This window comes from Barbatula barbatula, assembly GCF_947034865.1.
Source record: "Barbatula barbatula genome assembly, chromosome: 6".
Taxonomy (NCBI): Eukaryota; Metazoa; Chordata; class Actinopteri; order Cypriniformes; family Nemacheilidae; genus Barbatula; species Barbatula barbatula.
Window position 1 is genome coordinate 21549362 of NC_136765.1, and position 26568 is coordinate 21575929.

The 26568-nt window shown below is 39.5% G+C and overlaps 1 protein-coding gene across 5 annotated transcripts in view; it reads right to left on the reverse strand.

Annotated features, from left to right (window-relative positions):
* Positions 1-470: 470 nt before the first annotated feature.
* The window catches only part of foxn3 (forkhead box N3), a 71312-nt gene continuing 45214 nt past the window's right edge, over positions 471-26568 (reverse strand). For all 5 annotated transcript variants that reach the window (XM_079459457.1, XM_079459459.1, XM_079459461.1 and 2 more), the window contains exons 4-6: positions 22691-22758; positions 5409-5517; positions 471-3706 (exon numbers count right to left, since the gene is read on the reverse strand). In XM_079459457.1, coding sequence (XP_079315583.1) covers positions 3235-3706; positions 5409-5517; positions 22691-22758 — 649 coding nt within the window. In that variant the 3' untranslated portion in view covers positions 471-3234. The remainder of the gene's footprint in view (positions 3707-5408; positions 5518-22690; positions 22759-26568) is intronic.

Genomic DNA, 26568 nt, shown 5'->3' on the forward strand with positions numbered 1-26568 from the left:
ATAAATACAACCACCACTATAGACCACTTTGGAAGACTTCCTGTTTCAGTTTTTTAACACCGCACAAAGGTTTGACCCAAATATATCCAACAGAAAATTTATAAACGAATCAAACCGGCTATCTTTAAGATTTACTTATATATGTAAGATTTAAAAAGTGCTTCTGGACCGGCGTTTACATCTTGCAAAGTGGTCTACATAGACTTCATAGACCCACACGCGTCTTGCCCGAAGTTACAGTCTGTGTTTGGTTATAGTACAACAATTTATTTTATTTTTTTATTTATTATAAAAAATGTATTTGCCGAAGTCTACCGGAAGAATGTTGTTGCTGCTGAAGCAGTGAGTGCTGTAGTACTGAGAAATTAGTTTGCATTTTTACATTTTCGGTGCCCGAAGATATGTTTGAGCTACTATAATTAACTTGTTATAACCAAATTATTAAAATAAAACATTCTCTCAAACATAATGCTAGTCCATTATCACCTTTGCAACTTTTTTTATTGCAACTGGAAGACAATACATCACAGAAACTCGATGGCAGGGTTGGAGAAAAACTGAAACAAGAACAAAATATGTCGTAGCATTGGACAAAGTGATATTTACATTAATTGATAAAATCGATGTCTTTGGCAATATGATTACAAGTCAAGAAAAATACAGAGTGCAATAACGCCTCTATATTGACATTTTTGCTGGGTGCACATGCCGTCAGACCAAAATAATTAATTACAAACCAAATGGACACTGTTACTTATCATCTTAAACCCAAACACTTAACATTATGGCAGTTAACAGGAACCTTTAAAAAAAAAAACACAATGGGAAAAAACATCGCCTCCTATTATTTGGCTGTATGTTGATGTATTTGAAAGTATTCCTTTAACAGAGCGTAGCCTCTGAAAGAACTCTGAAGGGAAAAGTTACGTAGTGAGTGTTGTCGTTTAAAGGAAGGCAGTGTGTTTAGAACCAATAGCTTTCTATGTTACTGGTTTTCCTCCATTTTGACCATACACATGGCAGATGTTGAAGATCCAATATTAGATGAGGTCACAAATCTTACAATCGGGATAATTCAAGTGCAGATGTGGAAAAGAACGATTTCTAGCTTGGTTAGGTAAAAAGGCATGCCAACAGGAGACATCACATTAACATTCATGAGCAAGATAAGACATTCAACACGCTACGAAACATCGGATCATCAGATGAAGGGGGGGTGGCAATATGAGGTATGACATCAGAGACATCCTGATGAGTAAATTACAGCAATGCAATGTGATATTAACAAATATGATTGAGAATATTATACATGGGTCACTGACAGAAATGCTACAACTTACTGACATTGACTGACATACATATCAAGTATGCGTCCTCCATTTTGCAGTGTAGAGTCCTTACAGGCTTTGGCACTGAATCTTAAAAATTCTTGCGTTCAAAGGTAAAGACGTTTACCTCAAGTTAAATCAATAAAAGTGCAATTTGGCGAGGTCGTGAGAGTATATACACTAGCGTTTGCACTGCGCTCCGGTATCGCTTGCGTTTACTGCTTATAAGTGCTTAAATATAGGCCTACGTGTGGGTGTAAATATCTATCAGCTGTTATCCTGCCTGTACTAAGAACATCTGAATCAATACTGACAACTCCTGAACAGAGCAACGCGAACAAACGAACAAAACTACGTGTCAAGTTTTGCGCTGCAGAACCAAAGTCTCGCCGAACACAAGGAAGACCCTGAATATATCACGCGTGACACGTACACCCGGGTTACACATGGAAGAAAAGCAGGCACGAAAGCTGGAAGGAGCTGGGTACCGACACTCACTACGAACTTCTCCTGAACGACACGGACATTGATACGGCTGAAATCCGTTGGAGGGCGGCTGTTAGCGTGGACGGGCCAGGGTCTCTGAGACAGCCCGAGCCCTGCGCCAAGTCGTCATATTGCAGAGAGAGTTTCCCAACAGTCAGTGTTTGTCCCTGAAGAAGATAATTCTTAAAACGCCTGCTTGAACACAAATGTTATAAGGACGACAGTCGGAAATCAAATCGGACGATGGAAGAGACTAGGCCTATTGGCATAGAAATTAGAGGCGGTGCCGTAGTTCTCTAGGATCTATATTTATATGAAAATAATTCATGCTCCATGCTAAATACATTATTTACCTTACATGAACTTTTTGATTTAAAAAAACGGTCGTCTTTTTCTTTACAGAACCCATGCAACACAATTTGGAAAAGTCTGCTGGCTACATTGCTTAAATTAAAAAAGGAAAAATGGTCTTGTGTAACTTTTATACAGTGTTCTCCTGACTGGATGAAATTGCTTATTACATCACGAGGGTTTGAACAGAGAACAAAATCAAAACGTAAACAAACAAACAAACACAAAACAACTCCACATATTATTATTTTCCGCTATTAAAACACAATTGGCAGGTATTGTAGCATCAGCTCCAAGTTTTCTTTTTCATTGTGCCAAAGGAGAAATATCACCATCCGCTATCACTTTAGATGGACAATATCACTCATCTTGATTGCTTAGGAAAAAAACGTGGGCAGTTTTAAAAGACTTATTGGTAACGGATCACTTTTGCCTCCACAAAGCACTTCGACAAAGGCTTATGGCTTTTTTCTCATTCGTGTGATTTATGAAGAACTACTGCCAGCATGGTTCACACAAGCCCTTTGACGAATAACAGGACGCGAGCGTTTTCTGCATGGCCCTTTGCTCCTGGACTAGATTAACAGCCAGGGCGTCAAAGGGAAGTGACATCACCGGAAGTGCTCGAGCCAGACGGCCACAGGATTGTCTCTGGCATCGGGAAAATGTTTAATTCACATCAGAGATTACCGTCTTCTATTCTGTATCACTAACTTGAGAACTTCCTCTGGTGAGCTGCACCAAAAATTCTGAGCATCCTGCAGAAAGTTGATCATTTAACGGTCATGTTTCTATAATCAGGGCATAATTGTACCACACTTTACTATCAGCCAAATCTTTTGTTTAGAAGGCTATGGCTTCAATCTCCATAGATTAAGAAACACAACAAAATGAAAAAAGTGAACTAAAACAAGGAACCCTCTGTAAAATGTTACCTATAAAGATAGGAAAACAAAGTGATTGTTGATATTGCCACAAATCAGTAGAATTCACCTGATGTCCTGGAAAAAAATTGTAAATTCTATTCAAAGTGATGTTTTTTTGTCCTCTTAATAATACAGTCTGTTTATTATTTTTGCTCTTTCTGGCCCTTAGCCGTCCGGTTGGTGATATTGTTCAAACAGGCCCTGACTCCGGCCAAATGAAGCAGAGACCCGGCCGCCTCCTTCATCTCCTCGTCGTCACTCTCCGGAGGTTTCTCCGTGCGCCTCTTTTTTAGAGGAAGAGTGTCACTGGCCACTCTCTGTTTGGCTTTTGTCAAATGTTGCCGTTTCTTTTGCTGGGCGAGTGCCAGGGCGTCCACCGACCACTCCTTGGGCTCCTTCTTGATTTTGCTCTTGTCGTCGTCGTCCTCGCCCTCGCTGCCGGCCTCGTTGCCGTGGTAGCTCACCTCGCTCCCGTCGCAGTGGGTCTCTTCTCCGACGTCGGAGCTAGAATTGGCAAAACTGTAGGTGTGGTCGTCCTTGAGGTCGCTGGTGACCAGTTGAGAGGTATGGATTGGCTCAACATCACTGGTAATTCCGTAGCCAGCAAGCACCGACCTGTTAAATCACACAGAGAAGACATCTTTTAATTTATACCTGTTGTGTATTTTTTGTGGTGCATGTGTTGTGTAATACTGAATATAATACGTGCTTATTGTGTCATTTATTTGTTGAGATGTCTGTAATCACACACTGTTGTTAATACTAAAGTTATTTATTAAAATCACATTTAATGTGTGTATCATGGCCACTTGAAACAAATGTTTTGCTGTTTTAATACAGATGGTGGTAATATCTGGCACATGCACTCTGTATGTATGTTACGTATTTATGTATGTACCATGTCTTCTGTACTGTGTGTCTATGTACAATGGAACTATCAGTTGTCTTCGAAATAAAAATCGAAATGTTTTAAATAAAATATAATATACATTTTACCTCCAAAGAAAGGAAACATCAAAGAGAGCAATTATCGCTTTGTGTACTGTGTTTATTGTTCACTTTATTGTCTCTTAAAGGAATAGTTCACCCAAAAATGAAAATTCTTTCATCATTTTCTCATCTTCGTATCATTTCAAAACTGTATGACTTTATTTCTTCTGCAGAAACGATGTTTCAAACAATATATACTTCCATGGGCACAAAACCACATTTTTCAAAATACCATCTTTTGTGTTCGACAGATGAGAGTCATATAAAGGTTTGGAATGACATGAGGGTGACACTTTTTGGACAATTTTTTTGTTCGGGGTAAACTATCCCTTCCAAGCTAAATGCTCTAAGTTACTTTGAAAAGGTCGCAAATTTCATTGTAATACATTTAAAAATATTGAATGGATTATTTCTTAAACTTTAGGTTTCTTGCATACCATTCCTCAAAAGCTTAAAAGTTAAAGTTTTAAAAGTATAACAACTAGATATTATTCTGAAATACACTTGAATTGTGAAGCATCTCTTTTTAGCGGGCACAACATCATTAAAACCCAGTTTAACTGGTGGATTACAAAACTCTTTTCACTGAACCCCAAAAAGCTTGAAATGACAAATTAAAAAGTTCGCTCCGTTTCAACCTCTCATCTTCCAAAACAATAGTTAAACGTCATTTCAGTGCCGCTTGTTTTGCAATTTTCATCATGTCAGCGTGAAACATCCTGACGAAGAACATCTTGCTTTGAAGATTTGCTGCTGGAAAATCTCAAATTTAGTGGTTTAGAAAAAGAATCCTGAGAGCTTTTTGACTTCCTGTCTCCTATGTGCATTTATGACTTATAAATTATAGCCACAGCACAGCAGGCTAAAGACACGTCTTTAATAATTAATGTCTAAATTCAGTGTCACTCAATTTACGGGAGGAAAAACTATTTTACTCTCCAGACCGTATTGTAGACCGTGGACCAAGATCACGATTTGGACCCTGAGCTCATTTATTTTGAGGAAATATGTGTTAATGGCTGCTTGTGCACAGGCAGGAATAAATGTTTCACGGCAAGACACTCGGTCCATGCACATCAGTCACGGCATTAAAAGATGTGGCGTGATCAATTATTCATGTGACATCATGTATGCAAGAACCGAAGCTTCAGGCTGAAAAGTCTTGCGGACGACCTGGCCGTTCTGCTCTAATGAAACGTAAAGGAAACGCTGCCACACACATCACAGCGACTGCAGTGTTGGCATGATTCCCATTGGCTGATAAACCTGTCAATCATGTCACGGGTAATGTGATGGGTGGAAAGTCACATGGAGGGATACCACTGACCTTACAGCGGCTGTCCTGCTCACTATAGGGTTGATGGGAATGGGTCGGATTCCCGGGAAGAGGCCTTGGCTCATCATACGAGCTCCGTTCTGGATCACTCCCTGAGGAACTGCAGAGAAAACACAGATAATGTCCATTAAAGCACCTTCCAGGCCACGGGGGCACATATACACACACACTTTATGTCCTAATTCACCCCCGAGGAACTAATGGCATATTAGTCACACACATCGAACTCAAAATGTAAATAATTCTGACATTTATAATAGCAGCTGTACACAATACTGAGGGGTTTGAAAAGAAGCATGGCGGCTTTGTGAATCACAAACAAATCTTTTTTGAGCTTATTTAGCAATATTATACCAAAACAAACACACGAGGGTGATACATTCAAATATAGAGACATGTCAATAACATATTTTCTTTGAAACCAACAACATTTGCAGTTATTAAGAGACGTTTGAAATTCTGTCAACATTTACTCACCCTCGAGTTGTTCCAAATCTGTATGAATTTCTATGTTCTGATAAACACACAGAAATATATTTGGAGAAGTTTGTAAGTAACCCAACAGTTCTTGGGCACCATAGACTACCGTTGTAGGAAAAATTGGTAGTCAAAAGTACCCCAGAACGGTTTCTTCCCTACATTCTTCAAACTATCTTCTTTTGTGTTCAACGGAACAAAGATATTTATGAAGCAATTGTTCCTACAATAGTAGACCTCATGTTGTCTAAATGGGCGATTCTAGTCCAGGATAACACACAAGTGGACTAGTCTTTAAAGTAATAGCCTAAATCTGGATTTGTGAAACTAAACTTTATTTTTGTGACTTTAAACTTCATTTTTGTGACTCTGCAATATATTTACTCTGTTGATATATGATTATAGTTTACAAAGAAACATCGTGAGAACAAACCCAATTGGAAATGAATAGCTTTCCCCTGTAAATGGAAAATGAAACATTAGTCCAGACGGATGATAAAGGAGAAAACAAGGCCGTGGTGCGGTCTGAATTGAACAGGGAATTTTTTTGCCCGCTCCAGTAAATTGGTGGTTTGATTTTACAGGGAAGTGGGCTGTTATTTGATTGTTTGCTTTCTTCCGAGCTGTTTGCCTGTAGATAATGCTACAAGTGCTCACTTTATTCTGAATTATCTCCCTGGATACTCCCACAAGTGCACTGCATTCGGTTTTGTACCTCTAGATAATGCAAGTAGTATTACATTATGTTTATGTTCATGCAATTCTCATTTTTATCAAAGCAACTTGGCTTACAATAACACACATTCATTGTATTCTGTATTTGGACACCGGCAAGTCATGAACATGTGGACAAGTGGAACATGGATCAATTAAATAAAACCTTCATGTGTCCAAGTTGCACATTCTTCCTTAAATAAAATGCAAACCAAACGGACCAAATGGCCACTGTCAACATAGGCCCAGGACAACATATAGCTCCATCTGGAAAACAAACCTAGACTCAAAGCAGATGGCAAACACATAAAACGACAAAACAACCATCCATTCTGAATCCAGTCCACTGATCTGTTCATTAAGAAGGACCATTGTTGCCTTGGCAACCCGTCCTCCTATGCATGCCATAGTTCCGGATCTGAACTGGGCGACAGTAAATTGTGGTCAGGAAGCTAAAAGGAACATCTGGGCTGGCTGGGTGCCCCCTCCGACTCCCCCACCCCTGACCCTGAGGGAACATGCTGTCGTAACAAGGTGAAGCGATGCCCTGTGACAAAGGCTAACCAAGTGTGCGTTTTGAAATGACAGAGATGTGCGGCGTGGATGGGCTAGCAATCTGAATGGCTAATGATCTCGGCCCATTGTAGGCGGTTTGTGTCGAGCCATCCATCCAGGCATCAGAAACAACAGCGGGGCACAAAGGAAGCCGCGTTCACCGTGCGGCCGCATCAGGAAGGAAGCCAGTGTGGCCTGGGGACGCTCTCTCTTTTATGTGGATGAGAGCATTAAACAAAAGCGAAAAAGAGAGTTAGCTGGCTCGATAGAAAATAAATCCAGATTTACAACCGTGGTGAATGGCCTCGTGTTAACACCATTGAATGAGACTTTCTATGTGGTATTATGTGCAGATAATGTTGTGTTTAACAGCAGGTAAAGCTGCACAATTCATCTGAAAAATAACCATCGATTACAGCATTTCTATTCAGATTTAGTCACATAGCACCAATTATTTTAATTTATAATGCATTGCACTTCATTTGCAATTGTAGCAGACAGATTCTTATTAACTTTACCAATAAATGAGCTAGTGTGGAGTCTGATCCACAGATGTGTTTTATGTTTGAAAGAGAGTGGCAAGACAAAACTAAAATGCTCACATCAAAATAAACAAGACATATGGTGTAAAAAAGAGATTCCTTGTGTAGTTAAAGTAGCTTTGTTGATGATAACAGGGGAGTTTGCAAATGCATCTAGAAAACTATGCAAACAGACGTGTAGAACTTGCTAAACTAAGTGTAGAACTTGCAGTGTGAAGCTGGCAATAGCAAGCTTCAAAATGTCTGTAATCATTCGGCTGAAAGATCAAATATTAAAAGTTGAAAACCAATTCATCATTTATTTATTTCAAACTTGTATGACTTTCTTCTGCAGAATATAGGAAGTCAACCAACACTGATCCCTGTTGACTTACCCTGTATGGTCACAAAACCATACAGTGGTTTAACAAAACTGGGACGTTTCTCAAAATATATTTTTTGGTTTCCACAGAAAAGAGTCACATACAGGTTTTGAACCAAACGAGGAGGAAGAAATGATGACATCATTTTAGGTGAACTATCACTTTAAATGTAACCTACAAACTGTTTTATACCGATATATAAAACACCACTAAATCAATTCAGGAACATGGGGCTCGGATTATTTATCCTGTACATAAAGAATATGTATTCAAATCTATTCAAACTAAATATGTGTTTCAATGTATCAATTGAAATTATATTCATATCAACAAAAACAAGCAAAGTCACATTCAACTTCAAACATCAGCAATGATTTAGTGCTGTTTCTGTCTCTATTGTGCCCATGGGAAGGTGTCCTGATGATCTCACAGGACCACGGCAGCACTGCGCAGTCAGAGCACAAATGCCATAATTTCTCTCTCTCTCTCTCTCTCTCTCTCTCTCTCTCTCTCTCTCTCTCCCAAGCGTATTAATGTCCATGGCAGATGGCCCTGGAAACAGCAGCGCTAATACACCATTCTGTACGGAAGAGTTTAATTCTTTTCATTTAATTCTCCCTCTAACATCTCTACTCTATTCCAACAGAGGACAGCTGACGTGTTTGCTGAGTATTCCCATTTTCACTGATATTTATTTTATATTATTAATATCTACTGTACGCTGATGTCTTTTTGAGCAAGTCTTCGGCACCAGACTTTGCAGCATTCTGCCACCAGGGGGAGTCATTCACAAGAAAGCAGAAACCGACCAAGTCTGATGGAGACTCTCTATTATCTTATTGACATTGAAGCTGACACTAAATACAATATAATACACAATAATGACCTCATTTCACAAGACACAAGTTCACTGGGGATCTTTAATATAAAATGAAAGTGCAGAAAAGAGCACTACTCATTTCTAAAAAAGGACATATAAACGTAATATGGCTTCTGATATTAAGAGGAAAAACTAAATCACAGGTTGAAACAGTGTGTGTGTGAATAAAGCAAGCGTTTTCAGTTCCCATATCTGATTCCGCTTTGAAACCTTATTCAGTTTAAATTTCACAGCATGCGACCCGTCGATCACATCTGAGCCCTCCTGACAGCATCCATCCTTGAGTGAACCGCACACTCGGTGACAAGGCCCTTATAGACGCTGCTTATACAAAGAGTTTCAGGCTAAGAGTGCTTTTGGCCATTGTGTTGGCACAATATAGCTAGGGCCTGCGCGATTTTAACATTTGGGCCTATGACACGCACCACTGCCTCTGTAGAGACCGCGCTTCTTTACTGACAAAAGCGAAACAGCGGGGACTCCACATCCTCTCAAGAATCAGCCAACGCACATGGACTCTATGGCCACCGGCCCTTCTTTCTGTATACACACCAGCGGAGGTGTACTGAAGGAGCTTTTGTGTACACTGGCCACACTTCTGTAAAAACAAGTGCAAGCGAGACCAGAGGATATAAGGGATGAATAACTGAAAGATCAACTCGTATCGCGAATGTCCTCGGATATAAAGCTTCAAAAATCCATCATCAATGAAGACCAAAGGTAGAATACTATTTTTATGAACTGACCTTCATTTTGACCTAAACATGCATTTTCATTTTCGAATAAACTATTGTAATAATGCATCTTTTGTAAATACATCAAAATGAAAGTATTCGAGTTAAACACCCACATGAAAATCACCAACGGCAGGCAAACCAGAGCCAAATTAACAGCCATAAAAGGTTACAAAGCACTAATTCCTGATTTCATTTCCTTTTGTCCAAATGTTGGGCTCCACATCCAGTGCCAAATGGGACTCTCTCATTCCAGAACTGGAGATTGAGCCATACATACGCCGTCTGATATGATGTGAGCTCCGAGAGCGTCTGCAGCGCTCTCCGCCAGGCCATGAATATCTGATTCAACGAGCATAAACAATTTAGATCAACTACAGCAAGACTTAATAGTGACTCCGGCTTTATAAAACAGCGCCAGAAAAACAGGCGTTTACATGCCTCCTCGCCCGGTTATTTCATCTAATACCGCATCGACTGAAATCGCTCCTCCAGGGTATGATGAGAGGCACAGGGGGAGAGTGAGATAAAGTAAAGATGCATAAAGAGAAAGAGAGAGAGAGTGAGTGAAAGAAAGAGAGGCAAATGCTGATGACAAATTCCCTGTACTGTAAACTTGGCACCTGCTGTTGTGCAATAAAGCCGGTGCGTTTAGCTTAATTTCTCCTCTCAGACGAACTATAAGGTCACAGATTGGATTTCGGGGAATCGGTTTTCAGCTCAAATATTCTTACTGTGATGGATGTCAACATTAGGCGGAATTAAAAGGCAGGAGAAGTCAAGTGATACACTGCCTTCTTGAGGTGCTGAGGCAGGAATACCGCTGCAAAGTGGCGCCTACGTCTCAAATGATACTCCATTGCATCGGCTACAAAGCTCTCAGCTTGGGTGATGGATTCCTGGGTTGCCATGAGAAGTCATTCGGGGGATTTTCCAAGCAGATTAACCCACTCTGTACCACATGGATTAACACATAGAATTGGGAGGGTTTGCTTGTTTATTATAAAAGTTAAAATTTTAATTCATTGAACTTTGATTCAAATGTTTATCCTTCAATTCCTTAGGAGAAGGCACAAAAATGTGCTATTGAAAACTACCTATAAAGATATGCGTAAGCTGTTTTGGGTCACCATTGACTCCCATAGTAGTCTTTTGTCCTACTATGGGATTCAAAAGTGACCCAGAATGGCTTAGTTGCCAACTTTCATTAAAATATCTTCATTTGCGTTAAAAATTGTATAAAGGTTTGTAACCACTGGAGGGCAAATGATGACAAAAAATTATTTGTGTGAATTAATAATTTTAACACGTATCACTTGGTCTTGGGATAACTAAAGGAGGAATGTTTGAGTTAATATTGAAATCTTTTGATTGCTAGGAAAATCACAACACAAAAGACACGCACATATGGGCTTGTGAGAGTTGCTTTTGTTCTTAGAGCCACGGTGACTGCCACTTCAGAACTAAATCAAAGACATGGAAGAGCTTGCGGGTTTCCAAACATAATGCCATTCAAGGATGTCATTTCAGGAAGAGCTGCTGTCAGTACGCTGGCGAAGATCGAAAGGCTCTTTGTAGGTCACGCGGTGACAAGTGACCTCCTTAGGGACTAATCTTCCGCTCGCTGCTTCACAACTATTTACAAAGCTGCCATGGCAACCGAGTCACCCCGTCCTTACCGCATCCGGATTCCGCCTCTCACCCTGTGACCGGTAGCAAGGTCACAGCTAAACAGTACACATGTAAACAGGCAGTGCTCCCTCTGAATATCCACTTGACAGAAAGCAGATGCGAACGAATGAAGAACGCTCTTTTAAAGTCGGCGCTAGCTGTGAGATCGCTGGCGTTCAGTTAAAGAGAGGCAGGCGAGATGCCAGCGCGTGTTTTGAAGGCTCAGCGTGCGAGCGCTCTTTGATTCTGCAGACAAATGAATGTGATGGGGGAGCGCTTGAGAAATATCTATTATTTACAGGGTGGAGACCTGACATCCGTTTAAATGTCGGGATCTGATGAGCTTTTAGCATGTGTTGTTGCGAAATAAATTTAATGACCTTGTACTCTGGGTCTGCTTGTTTGCGTCAGGGCCCTGGGGTTGAGTAATTTTAGATGGCATGACTTCAAACACAACAGCTACTTATACCAATAATCTCATAGTTGAGGTTTTGGGTTGATTTAAGGTAGACCGTGCATTTTTCAAATAGCCAAGTTGAAAACAACTCGTGTCTACACAATGACAGCTTAAGGCTGTCTAAACTGGGAGCCAAGAAACTACACATCACCCAAAAATGATCCTTAAAATTGAACTTAAATAGCTGACAGGGCCAGTAAAACTTGTGCCTGTTTTTAATGACAAAATATGGGCCGCTTTGGAACAGTGAAAGAGTTTTGCGTTTATGTATGCAATTACACATACTGTACATATGGCAGGAACTCAATATTATTTCAATATTAAAGTATAGATTTTTATATATATATATATAAATGCCGCTAAATTTCATTCCCTGGACGTGACTTAAAAAAAAACAATCTTTTTCTTCTGACAGACAGAAAAAAATAAGTGTAGAGCAACTTCCAGACACTGCCATCCATTAACTAAAGGCAGGTCTCATTAGTAATATATTCGATTATAGATTATATAGTGTGAACTGTACATTTGCACACATACACACAGTGTAAACGAATCAAGTGTAAATATTGCTGTCTTAGATCTCGCTCTGACACTCTTTTTGATGTCAAAGCAGTTGCACAGTCAAATCGCTCTCCTTCGATTGCATAGATTTGTGATTTGGATCCACAAGAGCAGCTGTCCTACTTAAGCAATGAGCCAGAACGCTGGAACAACCCTCCATCTGGAGTTAAAAAAAACATGAAAGGTCAATTACCATTTTTATAATGATGTGGTTGGGGATTCGCTTGTTTTCACCAACAACTACGTTTAATTGTGCAGTTAATAACATAAAAAGCCTTCCCGAAATACACTGTGTGGGCAAACATAGAGGCGAATGGTGGAGAGACAAGACACTAGACTGAAAGAGAGAGAGAGAGAGCAAGAGAGAATCATTTCCTCCAGAAAGGCCAGAAACCCTGTCATACCTCTAAATCGAGTTTTTTTTTTCAGCTGGCAAAATGTATAGTACACAGCAGGGTGAAGATCAGGGTGGCTTTCAGCTAGTTTAAAACATAATTAAACATATTTAATTTTATCCAGAGTGGGTCGCCTCAAAGGCGTCATCTCAACCCTACCTGGTCGAAAACCGCTCTCTGAGCTATTCACAGCTACGAATAAACCTGCAGAGAGCATCTTCACATGCGCAGTCACGTGGTCTGTGTTGATATGCAGAAATTGCTCTAATTCTGAAAGAAGTCAGTAATTTCCCTCTAGTGCCCGCCTCAGGTCCCGCAGTGGTGCGTAGGCCTCGGGTGTGTTGGGAGATTAAGAGCTTACAGTTGGCACATTAGCTGCTAAATGAATCCTGCTCTGTCATTGGTAACAGGGCCACCTTGCAGTTAAATACATTTAACAGTAGTCCTTCCCCAACCCCTTATCTACAGGCACCCTTCAACATAAAAAAACAAGCAGATTGACCAGTAGACATTTGTAAGCAGGACTTCAAAGGACGTTTCATAGGAGTGTTTTAGAGGTATGCGCGCGAGCACACACAATGTCAGTGTATTACACAGAACAGCTTTCACAGATGATGTTAAAGTCATGGAAGCTGTTATTTGACCGGTGCTTATCTTAGAATGTGTCTAGCTGAATTCTTATTACCAGCTGTAGGACTGTGATGAAAGTGAAATTAAGTGCGTAGCTCAAATGTATACAATCTCTGAAAACCAAACACTCCAGCTGCTCTTCCTCTTCTCTAAGGAAGGCATCGCTCCAATTTTGGCGTATACCTTTGGGCGGAGGTTATCCAAAAACTTGGAATAGTGACATCATGTACCCGGGATGTAGCGGCCTGTTGTCCGATTCCAGTGATCTAACAGCAACATTACACACAAACTAAAGTTTGAAAATTGGCATCACGATCAATTCGAGATTGGAAGCAGCAAATTATTTTGGCATTTCAGCTATTATGTTTTAGATCACCTGACTTGAAAGATTTCGCATTTTAATACAGGCTATGATATTGACATTTTTATTCTAATTCTGAAAAATATTTTGTATTTGTATATTGTAAATAGGCAAATCAAGTCGTCGGAAGCATACTAGCTTATGGCTTCATAGCCAACAAAACCAAATTTACAAATACAAAAACTAATTCTGGACAGACATTTTTAATCAAATAGTATATCAAATACAGATAGGTCCAAAACACACACACACTTGGGTGGGCAAATTAAAATCCCATCAGAACACCAAATCATCTCGGTGTTGTTTTGCTTACTCTGTGTTGTTACCCAGCGGTACCCGACAGGAGGGAGCAGTGTTGTTTTTTCTGCGCTGCATGTCGATACATGCTAACGGAGCGTGAAAAGCCGCTATAACAACAGCGTCCACTCAAACAGCTCTTCTTTCTTTAAACTCCAAATGAGGACCGTGGGTGGTGTGGTGGAGCCGAGCGCACTTCAGCTGAGCGGCATCAGATGTGTGCCGAGACGCTGGATGCGTGGACCTCTGGGACACACCCCTCTCGTAATGACCCTGTCTGTGTGTTGTCCTTCTAAAGCCAGCAGATAAGCCACGAGCACCTGTGTTCTTTATGAGCCTTTAATGGCCCCCTCACGCATGAGTAGAGCTTAAAACAGTCTAGGGTTTTTCTTCTTTCCTTCCCCCATTACTAACACACACACACAGACCGACTGGTCAGTCCTTTCACTGACATCATTAAAGATATATTCCAAGTCAACGTGAACGATTTAATGAAGATATTTTGTGAAAGACTGTCTGTTCTGTAAGCAAAGCTTGAAGAGATGGAATATAGTACATGAGTCATGTTCACCACTATTACGGTTGCTTTTAAAAATGTTTGAATCTTGACATAAACAAACTCCTCAGAGAACAGAAAATCACAGATTTGGAAAAACATGCAAGAAAATTATTTTTGGGGGCGCCATCCCTTTAAGACTCAGCGTACAGATGCCTATAACCCAATGCCTGGCAATAAAAGAGAGCTGTCAGGCACAGACATTCTGCTCTTAAAACGGGACGGTGTGTTGAGGTGAATGAATAATTAAATGGCTCTTTAAGACATGAGGCTAAATTCTTTCTAAAGCATCTCTGGACCTCTTCCTTCCATTTACTTCCTTTCACTTCCTGGGCCGGAGCTTGCCGTCGCCATGGCAACCGCTCACATTTCGCATACTTGAGAAGGGTATATTATGCACCGACCGGGCTAAAACCGGAAACAGCGCTCTGACCTCAGTCATGGCTTTTAGACGCATGTTTACAGCTTCCAGTACTAGAATCCAGACGCATGGTGACACACTTTTAAAGTAAATGTATACACACTTGCTGATAGCAGGTGGCGTAAAAATCATAATACGCAGCCCCTGACTTCACAGTGTATTTATAGAAGTTACTCTGAAGACAGAAATGAGGGCGTCTTTTATATAACACGGCAAACGGTTTTGACTCCCAAAGCTTCCTAAGCCAGGCAAAGCCACTGTGCTGAGGTCAGCGGATCGTGTAGTGTCCTGTGCGACCGCCGTGCTCAAATACACTTCCCACTGACCTCACAGTGAAGTCCCAGACGAGGTAGAGTTACGAGGTGAACGAGAGGGTGTACAGATAAGACCTTGAAGTCGAGGATGGTTTATTTGTTTTGCTTTTTCAGTAAAGAGAACATAAAACAAAGCAAGAAATTTGTGAAGGGCATGTCAATGCATCTCGTAGCAGCGTCAAGCGTCACACGTTTTTATCTTCAATCGTGCACGCGCAACAAATCTTTTCGGTCACGCCTCCGTAGTGGAGCCGCCGTACCGGGCGTGATTGTTAAGTGCAGACAGCTAAACAATGGCAGCCTTCAATAAACTTTGCACATTTACCAGAGCAATTAGCATGAGCCCTGCCACTTGACGATTTCAATTTGCTCGGAAAGACACAACTCCCACGAACCTCCGTCTGAGACGGGCGAGAAAACAATCCGAAGAACAGACGCATTTCCGTCAGGCTCGGAGACGCTAGTCGGCTCCAAAACACCAAAGACTTTCTCCTGATTAATGCATCTAGGTCTATTCTGTCTAGTCTATCCCCGACTAGACACTGTAATAACCCAAATAAGCTACACCAGCCAAAAGAGAAAACCCTGGGAATTGCATAGCAACGCATTAGAGACATGACAGGGCATGTTAGAAACTGCATAGCAACACCCTGGAAACATGGCAGCAAGTGTTGCACAGACCCACATAACATATTTTGCACACCAATTACAACTCTGTTATCTTTTATATGATCAAATCCAACTAAATATGAAAGAAGTGTTTTTGTATGGTTTTATGAGAAGTGGAAATGGCTTCTCTCTCTGCAAGACCGTCTCTCTCCCTCCAACCCAACCCACCGCCTTTCTGTTTCTCTGCCACCTCATCTTATCATCTACACTAGGCTGACATAATTTGAGATTTTCTTTCATCTGAGTCATACAGACACAATGGTTTCTTCCCTCAGTAAACGAACAGTGAGTGGGAGATTCAGAAGATGAACAGCGGGATGGAATGATGGAGAGATACAGGCCGCGGGAAAAATCTAGTTAGCATGTCTATCACGGTGGGGGTCTGGCATATTACACCATATTCAATTGTGTATGTCGGGAGAAAAAAGCTTACATGCATTATATACTTTGGAGTAAAGTCGGAGACCATGTTGTTCATTTCAAGTAGTGATGAACAACATCCAAATTATCGAACTATCACAAATATGCATATCGCAATGGTTTGCAGTAACTGAAAGATTACAAAAATTTGAAATTGAAAATAGTTTTTTGTTGATGCAGATGGCAAACTGTGTCTGATGTGTAATATGCTCAATAATCAGAAATAATATTTTATATTTAATACATATTTTAATATAGTTTTAATTATTGTATTGCTTTAATTAATTGTATATTGTATATCACATTGTTTCACATTTCCTTTCAATAACGTCCAGCCCTAAAGAAAAGTTAAAAAAAGAAAAAATTTGAAAGTCTAAACTATTTGTACATAATAAATATAATTATTAAAATTGAAATAAATAAATACAATTATTAATTTATATATTAATTATTAAACATCAAAATAAATTATTAACAAAATGATAAAAAATTACATTTGTAAATCACATCATCAATCTCAAATCATCCTGTCAAAAAATTGATCATCATTGTGAAGTCCATGCCAGCTAAAGTGCATGATGTCTTAGCAAAAGGGGAAGAGAGAGACAGAGAGAGAGAGAGAGAGAGAGAGAGCGGGGAACACCAAATGCAAAAAAACTACAAAATCTATATACATTTCCGATTTGCAATAAAAAATATATTTTCAGTATTGGTATCGGACTTTTAGAGTCTAGTATATATGCCGTGATATTATTTGGGCACCTTGCGTAATAATTGCAGCGGATTTAACCTGCATTGTCAGAAATGAGGTTCCCCAGACGTTTAATTTTTTGCCGCAATGGGGTGGCATGACAGTCAGAGATGAATACATTTCAATGTGACTTCTTAGTCATTCATGTGACTCATGTAGCTTCAAAGCAGCCCGCGTAGTGGAGAGAAGACTTAAATGCTACAGTATGGAGAAATTACCTTCCACCCACCTAGACAAGAAAGGTAGTCATCGCCGTGACAACACACTGTTCTCGCTTTGCAGTCTTTTTTCAACACTTCTCGCTTTGTATCTCTCTTTTTTTTCTGCTCATCCAGAAACAGAAGGTGAAAGCGCATCAGGAGTTTAAGCTGGTAAAAGCTAGCACCAAAATCAATCTTAATTCAGTTTCTGCTACTGTACCTTTAAGACTAAAGGGATTGATGTGTAAACGTGTCTGGTTATACTGTATGTTACTATGTGCATGGTTGTGATGTCATCTTTAAAAGATGATGTTATGGATGACCCTAAAACGTTAAAGGCACACACCGTTACATTGACATGAACGCAAGTACACACGCTCTCCTACATATGCAGTAGGCGTGGCTACATATTCGAAACACGACTACGTTTTGTCACGTTCATTTTGAATCCTTGTAGAACAAAGGTGAGATAAAAGAGGAAACATGTGAGATAGCGAGAGAAGAGAAGGCAGGCAAGAGACAGCGTTCTCGCTGTAGCGCACATTTCCAGGCGTTGAGAATAATAAGGTCTGAAAAGCATTACTGAAAGAGTTCCACAGCTCCGTCCAATCCTGACAGCCTTTCTTCTCTGCAAGCAAGCGATTTAGCCCTTGAATTCCAAACTGTTGTGGCTGTTAAGAAATACTGAGACGTATCGACTCTAATTCATCAGGATTTTGAAAACAAAAGTAGATTTTAAGTTACTGTCTTGATGATGAATGCAACTGGGAAAGAGTTGTTTGTGCATATGCTGTGTTCTCTTCAGAGACCAAACACTTCATATGAAATTTATAAATGACTAAGTGCCATGTGCACGATGTCTATAGTATTTTTCTGGACCTTGATAACAACTGTAACAATGATGTCTATGAGGAGGCCTGAAAATCTCTCGGGGGTCACCTTAAATATCTTTATTTGTGTTCCGAAGATGCAGGGAGGTCATAAAACATGTGAAACGTCATGTTGGTGAGTAAAAAATAACACAATTTTGATTTCGACTGTGGATACAACGAAGAAATATGGCATAATTTCAAATGCACATGTCACAACACATCAATACTCTATGTAGTCATATTGCCCTGGAAAGATGTTCTCTAACAACCCAAAGGCTGCCATTGAGTCACGGGGAGAAGAATGCACATTCTGGGTCACTTGGGCATCTAATACATTTCGTTGCACTTTACTTGTATGTGTGTAATGACAATAAATTTAATCCAATCCAAAATCAATCCAAAGCCTTCCTTCCTCATGTCTTGTTACTGTCATGTCACATTAAAAACAAGGAACAAATTACAGGGACAGTTTCCCCTAAAACAAATATAATTTGGTTCCTTTATCCTCACATCATTCTATGCCAGTACTGTATATTTTTCTTTTCTTTGTCATATAAAACAGTAAAGCTATCCATGTACATGTAATAAAACTAAAAGTTGAATTATATGGATTTAGAACAACAAGCCATAAATGATGCAATCATTTTTATTTTAATAGTTCTGTCCCTTTAAATATCTGTTCCGGCATTATAAATATACTGCCAAAAAAGCTATAATTACAATCGCAGGGCTTTGATATGCCTCATTTCACCAGTTCTTCAACAGAAGCGCAGTTTGTGTTCTACACAATTTCTAAACAAGGCACGGCTCTTTCCCGTGTTTGAACTTCAGAGTCGCTACTCAACATGAAGAGGCTGAGGAAAAGAGGAAAGAGCAAAAGAGAGAAAGGAGGGGGGTTTATTTAGATCGTTTTTCATGAAGTGCCAAAAGGGCTTCCACAATCCCCAAATCAATCCCGACCTACTGGTAACTGTGCGAGAGGTGAGAGGTGCTTAGCAGCGATAACGTCCATGAAAACAATAGAGGGGGGAGAGAAAGAGCGAGGGAGAGAGAGAGAGAGAAAGAAAGAGAGAGAGAGGTCAGTAATTTAGCAGTGAAACTGAAAAGTTAAAACTCACTGGTAATCCCTCATTAAACAGTTCTAAGAACGTCTTCGTCCACCTTCAGTCGGCCTTTGTTTGGTTCTTTTTTATTCAGTAAAAAGTATCTTCAAACTCACAGACTTTTTTTAAACGTCTATAAACCCCCCCCCCTCCGTTCCACAAAGTATACAAATTCGCGAAAAGCTTTGGAAATACTGACAATTTGGTACTGTATGTTAAGACTAAGTATACTACAGTTAAGACGTTGATCCAACGCTGGTCCAGAAAAACATTTCAGTTTTTAACACTACACTAACCTTTGAACAAAATACAACCAACATAACATTTAGTGACTACACCAGACGTGGGGCGGCTCGAAGCATCACAACAAAACTTAACAGAACGCATTAGAACCATTATAATTTTACATTTTATCTACACTGGGTGCAACAATCCCATTAGAGCAAGCCATGTGTCTCGTCAGTCACGTTAAAGGTCTTTGCACACACAGCCGGAAATTTTCGTATGCGTTTTTCCATATTTAGCGCTCGTTGTACGGTGTCTCTGAATTTTCAAAATGCCTCTCAAAGCGCTTGCTATGGATGCGAAAAATGAACCCAGTCCGAATTTGTTATGGCGGACGAAATATTAGAGGCAGTGTGTAAATGTGATTGACACGTGAGGTCTTATTTATTTTTTAACGTGAGGAAATTTTGGACGCAAATTTCGCACTCAATGTGCAATGGGAATAAATAAGACTTAATTATTTAAGTAAGAATAGAAAAATTATAATAAATTGAAACCGGAAGTGCTTCTAGACCAGTGTTTGCATCTTGCAAAGTGGTATATATCTCGTATGGCTGTGAAATGGTTTTATATGTAATTCGCTGACATCTCAGAAAAATCTCAGACATCTTTAAGTTGTTGAGTGTTGTTCCCAACGGCCTCCAACATGTTATCCTTTGCTCCGTGCCAGCGCTAAAGCAAACAAACAGAAAGCAATTCATTCCTTTGCTTGCTCAGCACATGATTAGCTTTTGTTAGCAAAACAAGCAGCAACGTCTGAGGAATTATCTCTTAAGTGGAGCCGGCTTGTACTCTTTTGTCTTTGTTAAACACGTTTCGCATTCATCTTCCTCTTAAAACAGACTGTTTTACCCTAACTGCTTTTAACCTTCCTATAAAATGATATGTTGCTAAATGATGCTTCAATTGCTCTGCAGCAAACAAAAGAAAAGAAAAGAATGGAATGGAAGAATGGAATTTTTGTTTATGCATGGCGGAGGGCGCAGTACATGCAAACTGTGAATGCGCGTTAGTGTGTGTTAGCACTTCTGAGCTCAGCAGATGTCCCTCCTACAAACGTGGCAGCCGTCGCAGGTGTATCGCTGTCGCCTCCCCACGCGTCAGATAATATCACAGCCACAAAAGAGTTTACAAAACATGTAGCTAACTGCCAATTACGCAGAGCAAGTCGCCGCCTGCACGGGCATCTCAATGCAGTGTTGGAAAGCAGAATTTTTCCGGACATTTTGTTTAAGAGGGCCGCCTGACTAAACCATTTCCAGCATTTCATCTCACGAATACGATACTCATTAATGCCGCTGAGGATTTACGCAACTGAACACACAGCCGAATAATGATCAGATCGTGTACAAATCAGGCAGGCTGGGAGCAAGCGCTCGCATTACTACGCCAGGCGGTGAATGTCTGCTAGGCGTCGGACTGCCTTGCCTCTCACACTCGCACCTCTGATGGAAAACATATTCATAATAACAGCTCTCGCACGGCTCATCCATTAGTGGGCTGCTTTAAATGCCAACAGGTTAATGAAATCTCTGATTACTGTAATTCGCACACATGAATCTAATCAAAAGAATGCATATGGAAGGAATCACGAACAAGCCGAAGAGAGATTTAAAAGAGAAAATTCAATCGTTTCAGGTCGAGCAATATCAGGGATTTAAAGCACGATGGACCAAATGCTTTGAAACAAACCAGGCCATCGGTCAAAGTCCATTACGTTTGGTAAGAATTCATTTCCAGTGGAGTAAAATTAAATATAGATCACATCTCAGGACCACAGAGTAAGAATTCATTTTGACGTCTTGAGGACTGCTTCAAGTGCTAGTCAATAAGTCAACCACGTGTATGGTTAAGCCCCAAAAGCCGCAGGTCTTAACCTGGATATAATTGTTAAGAGGAGGTCCGGAGCCATGTCTTAAAGGGATAGTTCACCCAAAAATACTCTCTTGTCATTTTTAAACTGTATGAATTTTTTGAAGAATGTTGTAACCAAACATCATTGGCACCCATTAACGTCTATTGTATGGACGCAAAACCACTAAGACATTTCTCAAAATATCTTGCTTTGTGTTTTACAGAGAGTTATAAACAGGTTTTGAACAATGTCGAGGGTAAATACCTTGCATTAGATCAACCAAAACACTGACTTTCATCATGACATTTACTTTTAAGGTGCTGGAATCGAAATGCGTATGGAAAGTGCACAACAACCAATCCACTCTGCTGAGGGTAAAGAGGATAATACGATTTTTCATTGCACCCTTTATTAAAAGAAGCACGGAAACAAGCAAAAGGTTTAGATTTAGTTCAGATCTAGTTTAGATCATAGATTCTTTCTAAAACTCTCAAATAGCCTTTTGTATACGAAACATTAAAAAGTCTCAAGCAAGCGTCAAGCCATTCACACAGAAAGTTTAGTTTAGTTCTTTTCTTTCCTTTAAGGGTACTTCAAACTTTTGTTTGTTTAACAACGGGAAATCAAGGCTACACTAATCTGATCTAAAAAAAGGTTCTTACTTGGCTCTTGTAAACTGAAGGCTTTGATCTCCAAAAATGGAAGATCTTCCAGCAGTCGCTTTACTCTTTTCTTCAACTGGGAGCTTACGCTTGCTTCTGCACTTCTTACTATAAATGTAGCACAATATACATGTGAACATGCCAGACGAGAATTGCACAATGGCAATAAACCCACCAATCGCTCCCCGAAAAGCAACTTTGCGAGAGACGAAACCTGAAAAATCGAATTCCACCTTGAAAAGAAGTGAGGAAAAATCTGAAGCGGCTCTATTTAAACCAGAGCAAACTAACAAAATAAACACCCACTCAGTTAATCCCTTTAGGAACTAGCCAGGTACATGAATATGAGGCTTTTGTTGAGAGAAAGGCTTGTTTAAAGAGAATGCAAATAAACCGAGATCCCTTCTTCTGGTAGCACTGAAGCGGGTCAAACAATAAAGAGGACTTGTCAGTGGAACCAAAAAGAGGTTGAGGACGACAGAGATAAGAAACATCTCAAAGTAAATACGGTAAGACACGTCATTTTTACCTTGTAGGAGTACTCCCTTGTTTTTTCTGTAAAACGGACTTCCCGGCCATATTGGAGGTCCGGACATACTAAAAAAAAGAAGAAACAGTGGACAGAATGTTAAAAAAACAGATGAGGTACAATTGACATATTGATCACTTTCCTGCCGAACAGAGAGCAATGATATTGATAGTTCACCCAAAAATAAAAATGTATGTAATTATTTACTCACCCACATGTCTTTTCAAACCTGTATGACTTTCTTCAAAGATATTTTGAAGAGCGTGTTGACCGGCACCCATAGACACAATTTTGTGTCCATACAATGGAAGTGATTACTTTGGTTACCAACCTTCTTCAAAATATCTTAAAAATCAATTGTGTCAGATATGAAATGACAAAAAGGTGAGTAAACGACGACAGAATTTTTCATGATCACTTTAACAGATACCTGGCGCCAAAGAAAAAGTGTGATAGAGAAAAGAAAGAGAACGTAACAAGTCAAATCCAATCTGACTCAAACCAAGCTAATTCTAATATGGTTTTACCTGTAGGTTTGTAAAGCAGACAATCCCAGAATGCATTGCAACAAACTCAAGATGTTCAATATAAACGTATATTTCATATTCAGTACCGAAAAAATAGTGTAGTGTTGACAAAATCAATATGCGTGTGTGATATGTAAATGTATGCTTATTAGGAAAACCTTTCAAAATAACTGTGTTGCTTGTGTGCAGCTGCTACTTATGTACCGTTTTAAATTCGGTCACGTTTGATTTTTTGCAACAAAGATTTAATATCATGGCATTCAGTAGTCAATATCATGGCAAGACTTTGGTAACTGGTACATTTGCATCTAAGAAATGTAACAAAGCGAAATCAAGTAAAGCTCACACAATGTTTAGATGTGACTATGCACCAACTTAGTCATTATATCCTTTTTTAAATTGGGCCTGGTAGCTTTAATCATTACTTTCTCCTGGTGAGATGACAGGGCGGCTCAGGTGATTGTCTTCTAAACTTCAGCACACAGCTTCACAGCGGGAAGCCCTTCAGATGAATTACACACTCCTGATTGGTGGGACCATTTCTTTTTACTTTTTCTGCACGAATTAACTGAACAACCGGGAAAACTGCGGTCTGTGCTTTCACTCGGCAGTAAAATGAGACCTTTACTTTTATTTCTTTATATTAAAGGTTTGGGAAAATCTTTGAAAAGGGCTGTTTGACTACGTCTGCAGTGAATAGGAAATAATCTGCAGTGCCGGCTGTCAGAAATAGATTCAGACTGACTTCAGCTTTTCTCACATATGAAAGCTATCGATTTTCCAGGTGATCATGGCGTCCCTTGGTGAGGGAGGTCAACGGGTCTTTAGAAGTGATAGACTGAAGATAGACACAAAGGTATGAGTCAGGGTATGTGTACAAACTCGAGGGATTCGTATAGGAATGTAAGGGACAACATGTCAGGGGGAAAATAACAAAACCAACAGACTCAGACACCTGGGTCCTGCTCTTGCCATCTGTATTTAGTGCAGTGTGCATTACAAAATCATAATATAAATCCTGAATTAACAACGAAGAAATTATTATTTAATTACACTTACTAAAAGGATAACTCTGACTTCATCATTTACTCATCATTTGCTCAAAGAAAGAGTCATATGCAAGTTTAAATTTAATAATAGTGAATCAATTATGAAGTTTTATTTTTGGGTGACCTATGCCCTTTAATCTTGGTCAATGTTGGTTCATTGTTAGTTAATTTTAGTTCATGAATCACAAAATATTGTTTTAGTAAAAGTAAAAATTTACATAAATAAAAAATATGAATGCTTTAAAAGTATTAATTTTAGTTAATGCAATAATTTACCAAACAACTGTTAACACAGACATGTCTTGGAAATTAAATGTTAAAATGTTTTAATGTGTTTTATTGTGTTAGTTAGCTGTATTTCAATTTATTTTATATGCCTTAATCGAAACAACCAGATTGCAGATTGTTTGATATCATTTAGGTTGCACAATTTTTTTTTTTAAATAACAAATGAAATCGTTGTTTGTTTTCAATGTAATATGTATAAATATTACTCTATTTTATACAAAATTTTAATGTGAAAGAGATGTGAATCTACTGTATCTAAATCTAAAATATCTAAAATACAATACTGTGTCGATGTTGATCAAAATGAGTATTTGATAATCCTGGAGAAAATTTGTGTTTGAAATATTATCAAAGTTCCCAAATTCACCCATAAATGTGTGAATATGCAGAAACTGCCTCTTTTCATATTTACTAATGCGATATTTTTCACTTAGCTACGATTTTGCCGGCTCCATGCTGTGCACATCTTTATCGCTGCTTATTTGTGACAGCGCATTTTAATTTCTTTACCTCTTTGTTATGGATTTGCAAAGAATTCTCATTTGCATGGTTTCACATTTAACACTTTCCCACGAGTTTACAAACATCTCCGACTGATCCTTTCCCAAAAAATATATTTTTCGCTTTCAAAGGTTACAAAACCTTTTGTGCATGTGTGTGTGCGTGTGTGTGTGTGTGGATTAACTGCTCAATTTCTGTCAATTATCTGTTTGCATGCGATTTCTCCTGTGTCCCTCTCTGTGCAAACCGTGAGCTTCACAAATCTAATCAGGAGCAGTCTAATCTTCAATTTAGCCCTCGATCCACTCTATGCCTCCCTCTAGAATCAGTATGTGAAGACATTGGCTGTGTCATCTTCCCCTTCGTAATCTTCTTAGAGTATATTAACTAATTGAGAATTAGAACAAACAGAGGTGGCACAGGGCTTTGAGCACATTTTACTACATGCTGCATTTAAAAGCCCAAGCTCGCTGGGTTAACAGGGTTGGTTTTGGCTCCAGACCCCGACGAATGGGCGCTCCACGGTGCCGAGCGCCTCAGAGGGGGCCGCGTGCCAAGACGAGTAAACAAACCAGTGCCACTTCACATTTGCTAATCTCTACTGGGCTGTCAGACTTCAGGTATCTACCTTATCTTGAGGATAATTTAGTGCGAGAAGTAACGGAGCTTCTCCATTTCTTTACGGATACATTAATTATAGTGTTTCGTCAGAACGTGTTTGGTTTTTTCTTCTCTCTTTTTTTTCCCCGTTGAGAGTGATTAAAACATAGCTCAGGCACAGCTTGAGATGAACATCTTCATTAGCATACTAGTCGCCTAGCAACCGAAACATCTCTAACTTTCAACTTTGAGAGTTCTTCGCAAACCGTATACCTGAATAAAGTGTGCAGTCACTATCTACACACACACGAGCAGTCGGTCTTCGTGTGTTTAGTCTTACATACAACAAAAGTACTATTTTATGTTATGGGCCTCCAAGACAACAATAAATAAGAGAAAACATTGTGCAGAAAAGTCCAACATTGTAAACTAATAAAAAAATGTAAATGTATTATTCAAAACCTGTATGACTTTTTATTCTGTGACCCACAAAAGAAGATCATTTGAGAAATGTCTCTGTGGTGACGTGTCTATACAATGGAAGTCCATTTGGTCCAATGCTGTTCGGTTACCAACATTCTTTAAAATATCTACTTTTGTGTTATGCAGAAGACAAAGTCATTCTGATTTGAAAGGTCATGATGGTAAGGAAATGATTTAAGAACTTAAAAATAATTTTTTTGTCTCTATTGGAGCCCTATGACATACACAAAGAGAGACAATTTTGGTTCAAATATGTAAGAGCAAGATCTCCAAGCGTGCCGTGTTATCTCTCCGTTCTGTTTCTCCTCCTTCCCTTCAGCAGTTCAGAGAGTGTTTATACTCCTAGCGCACATATGCTTTGTATCTGGTTACAGCTACGGTATGTGTTGCCATGGACACGACATGCCTCATAATGATAGACGACCCGGGT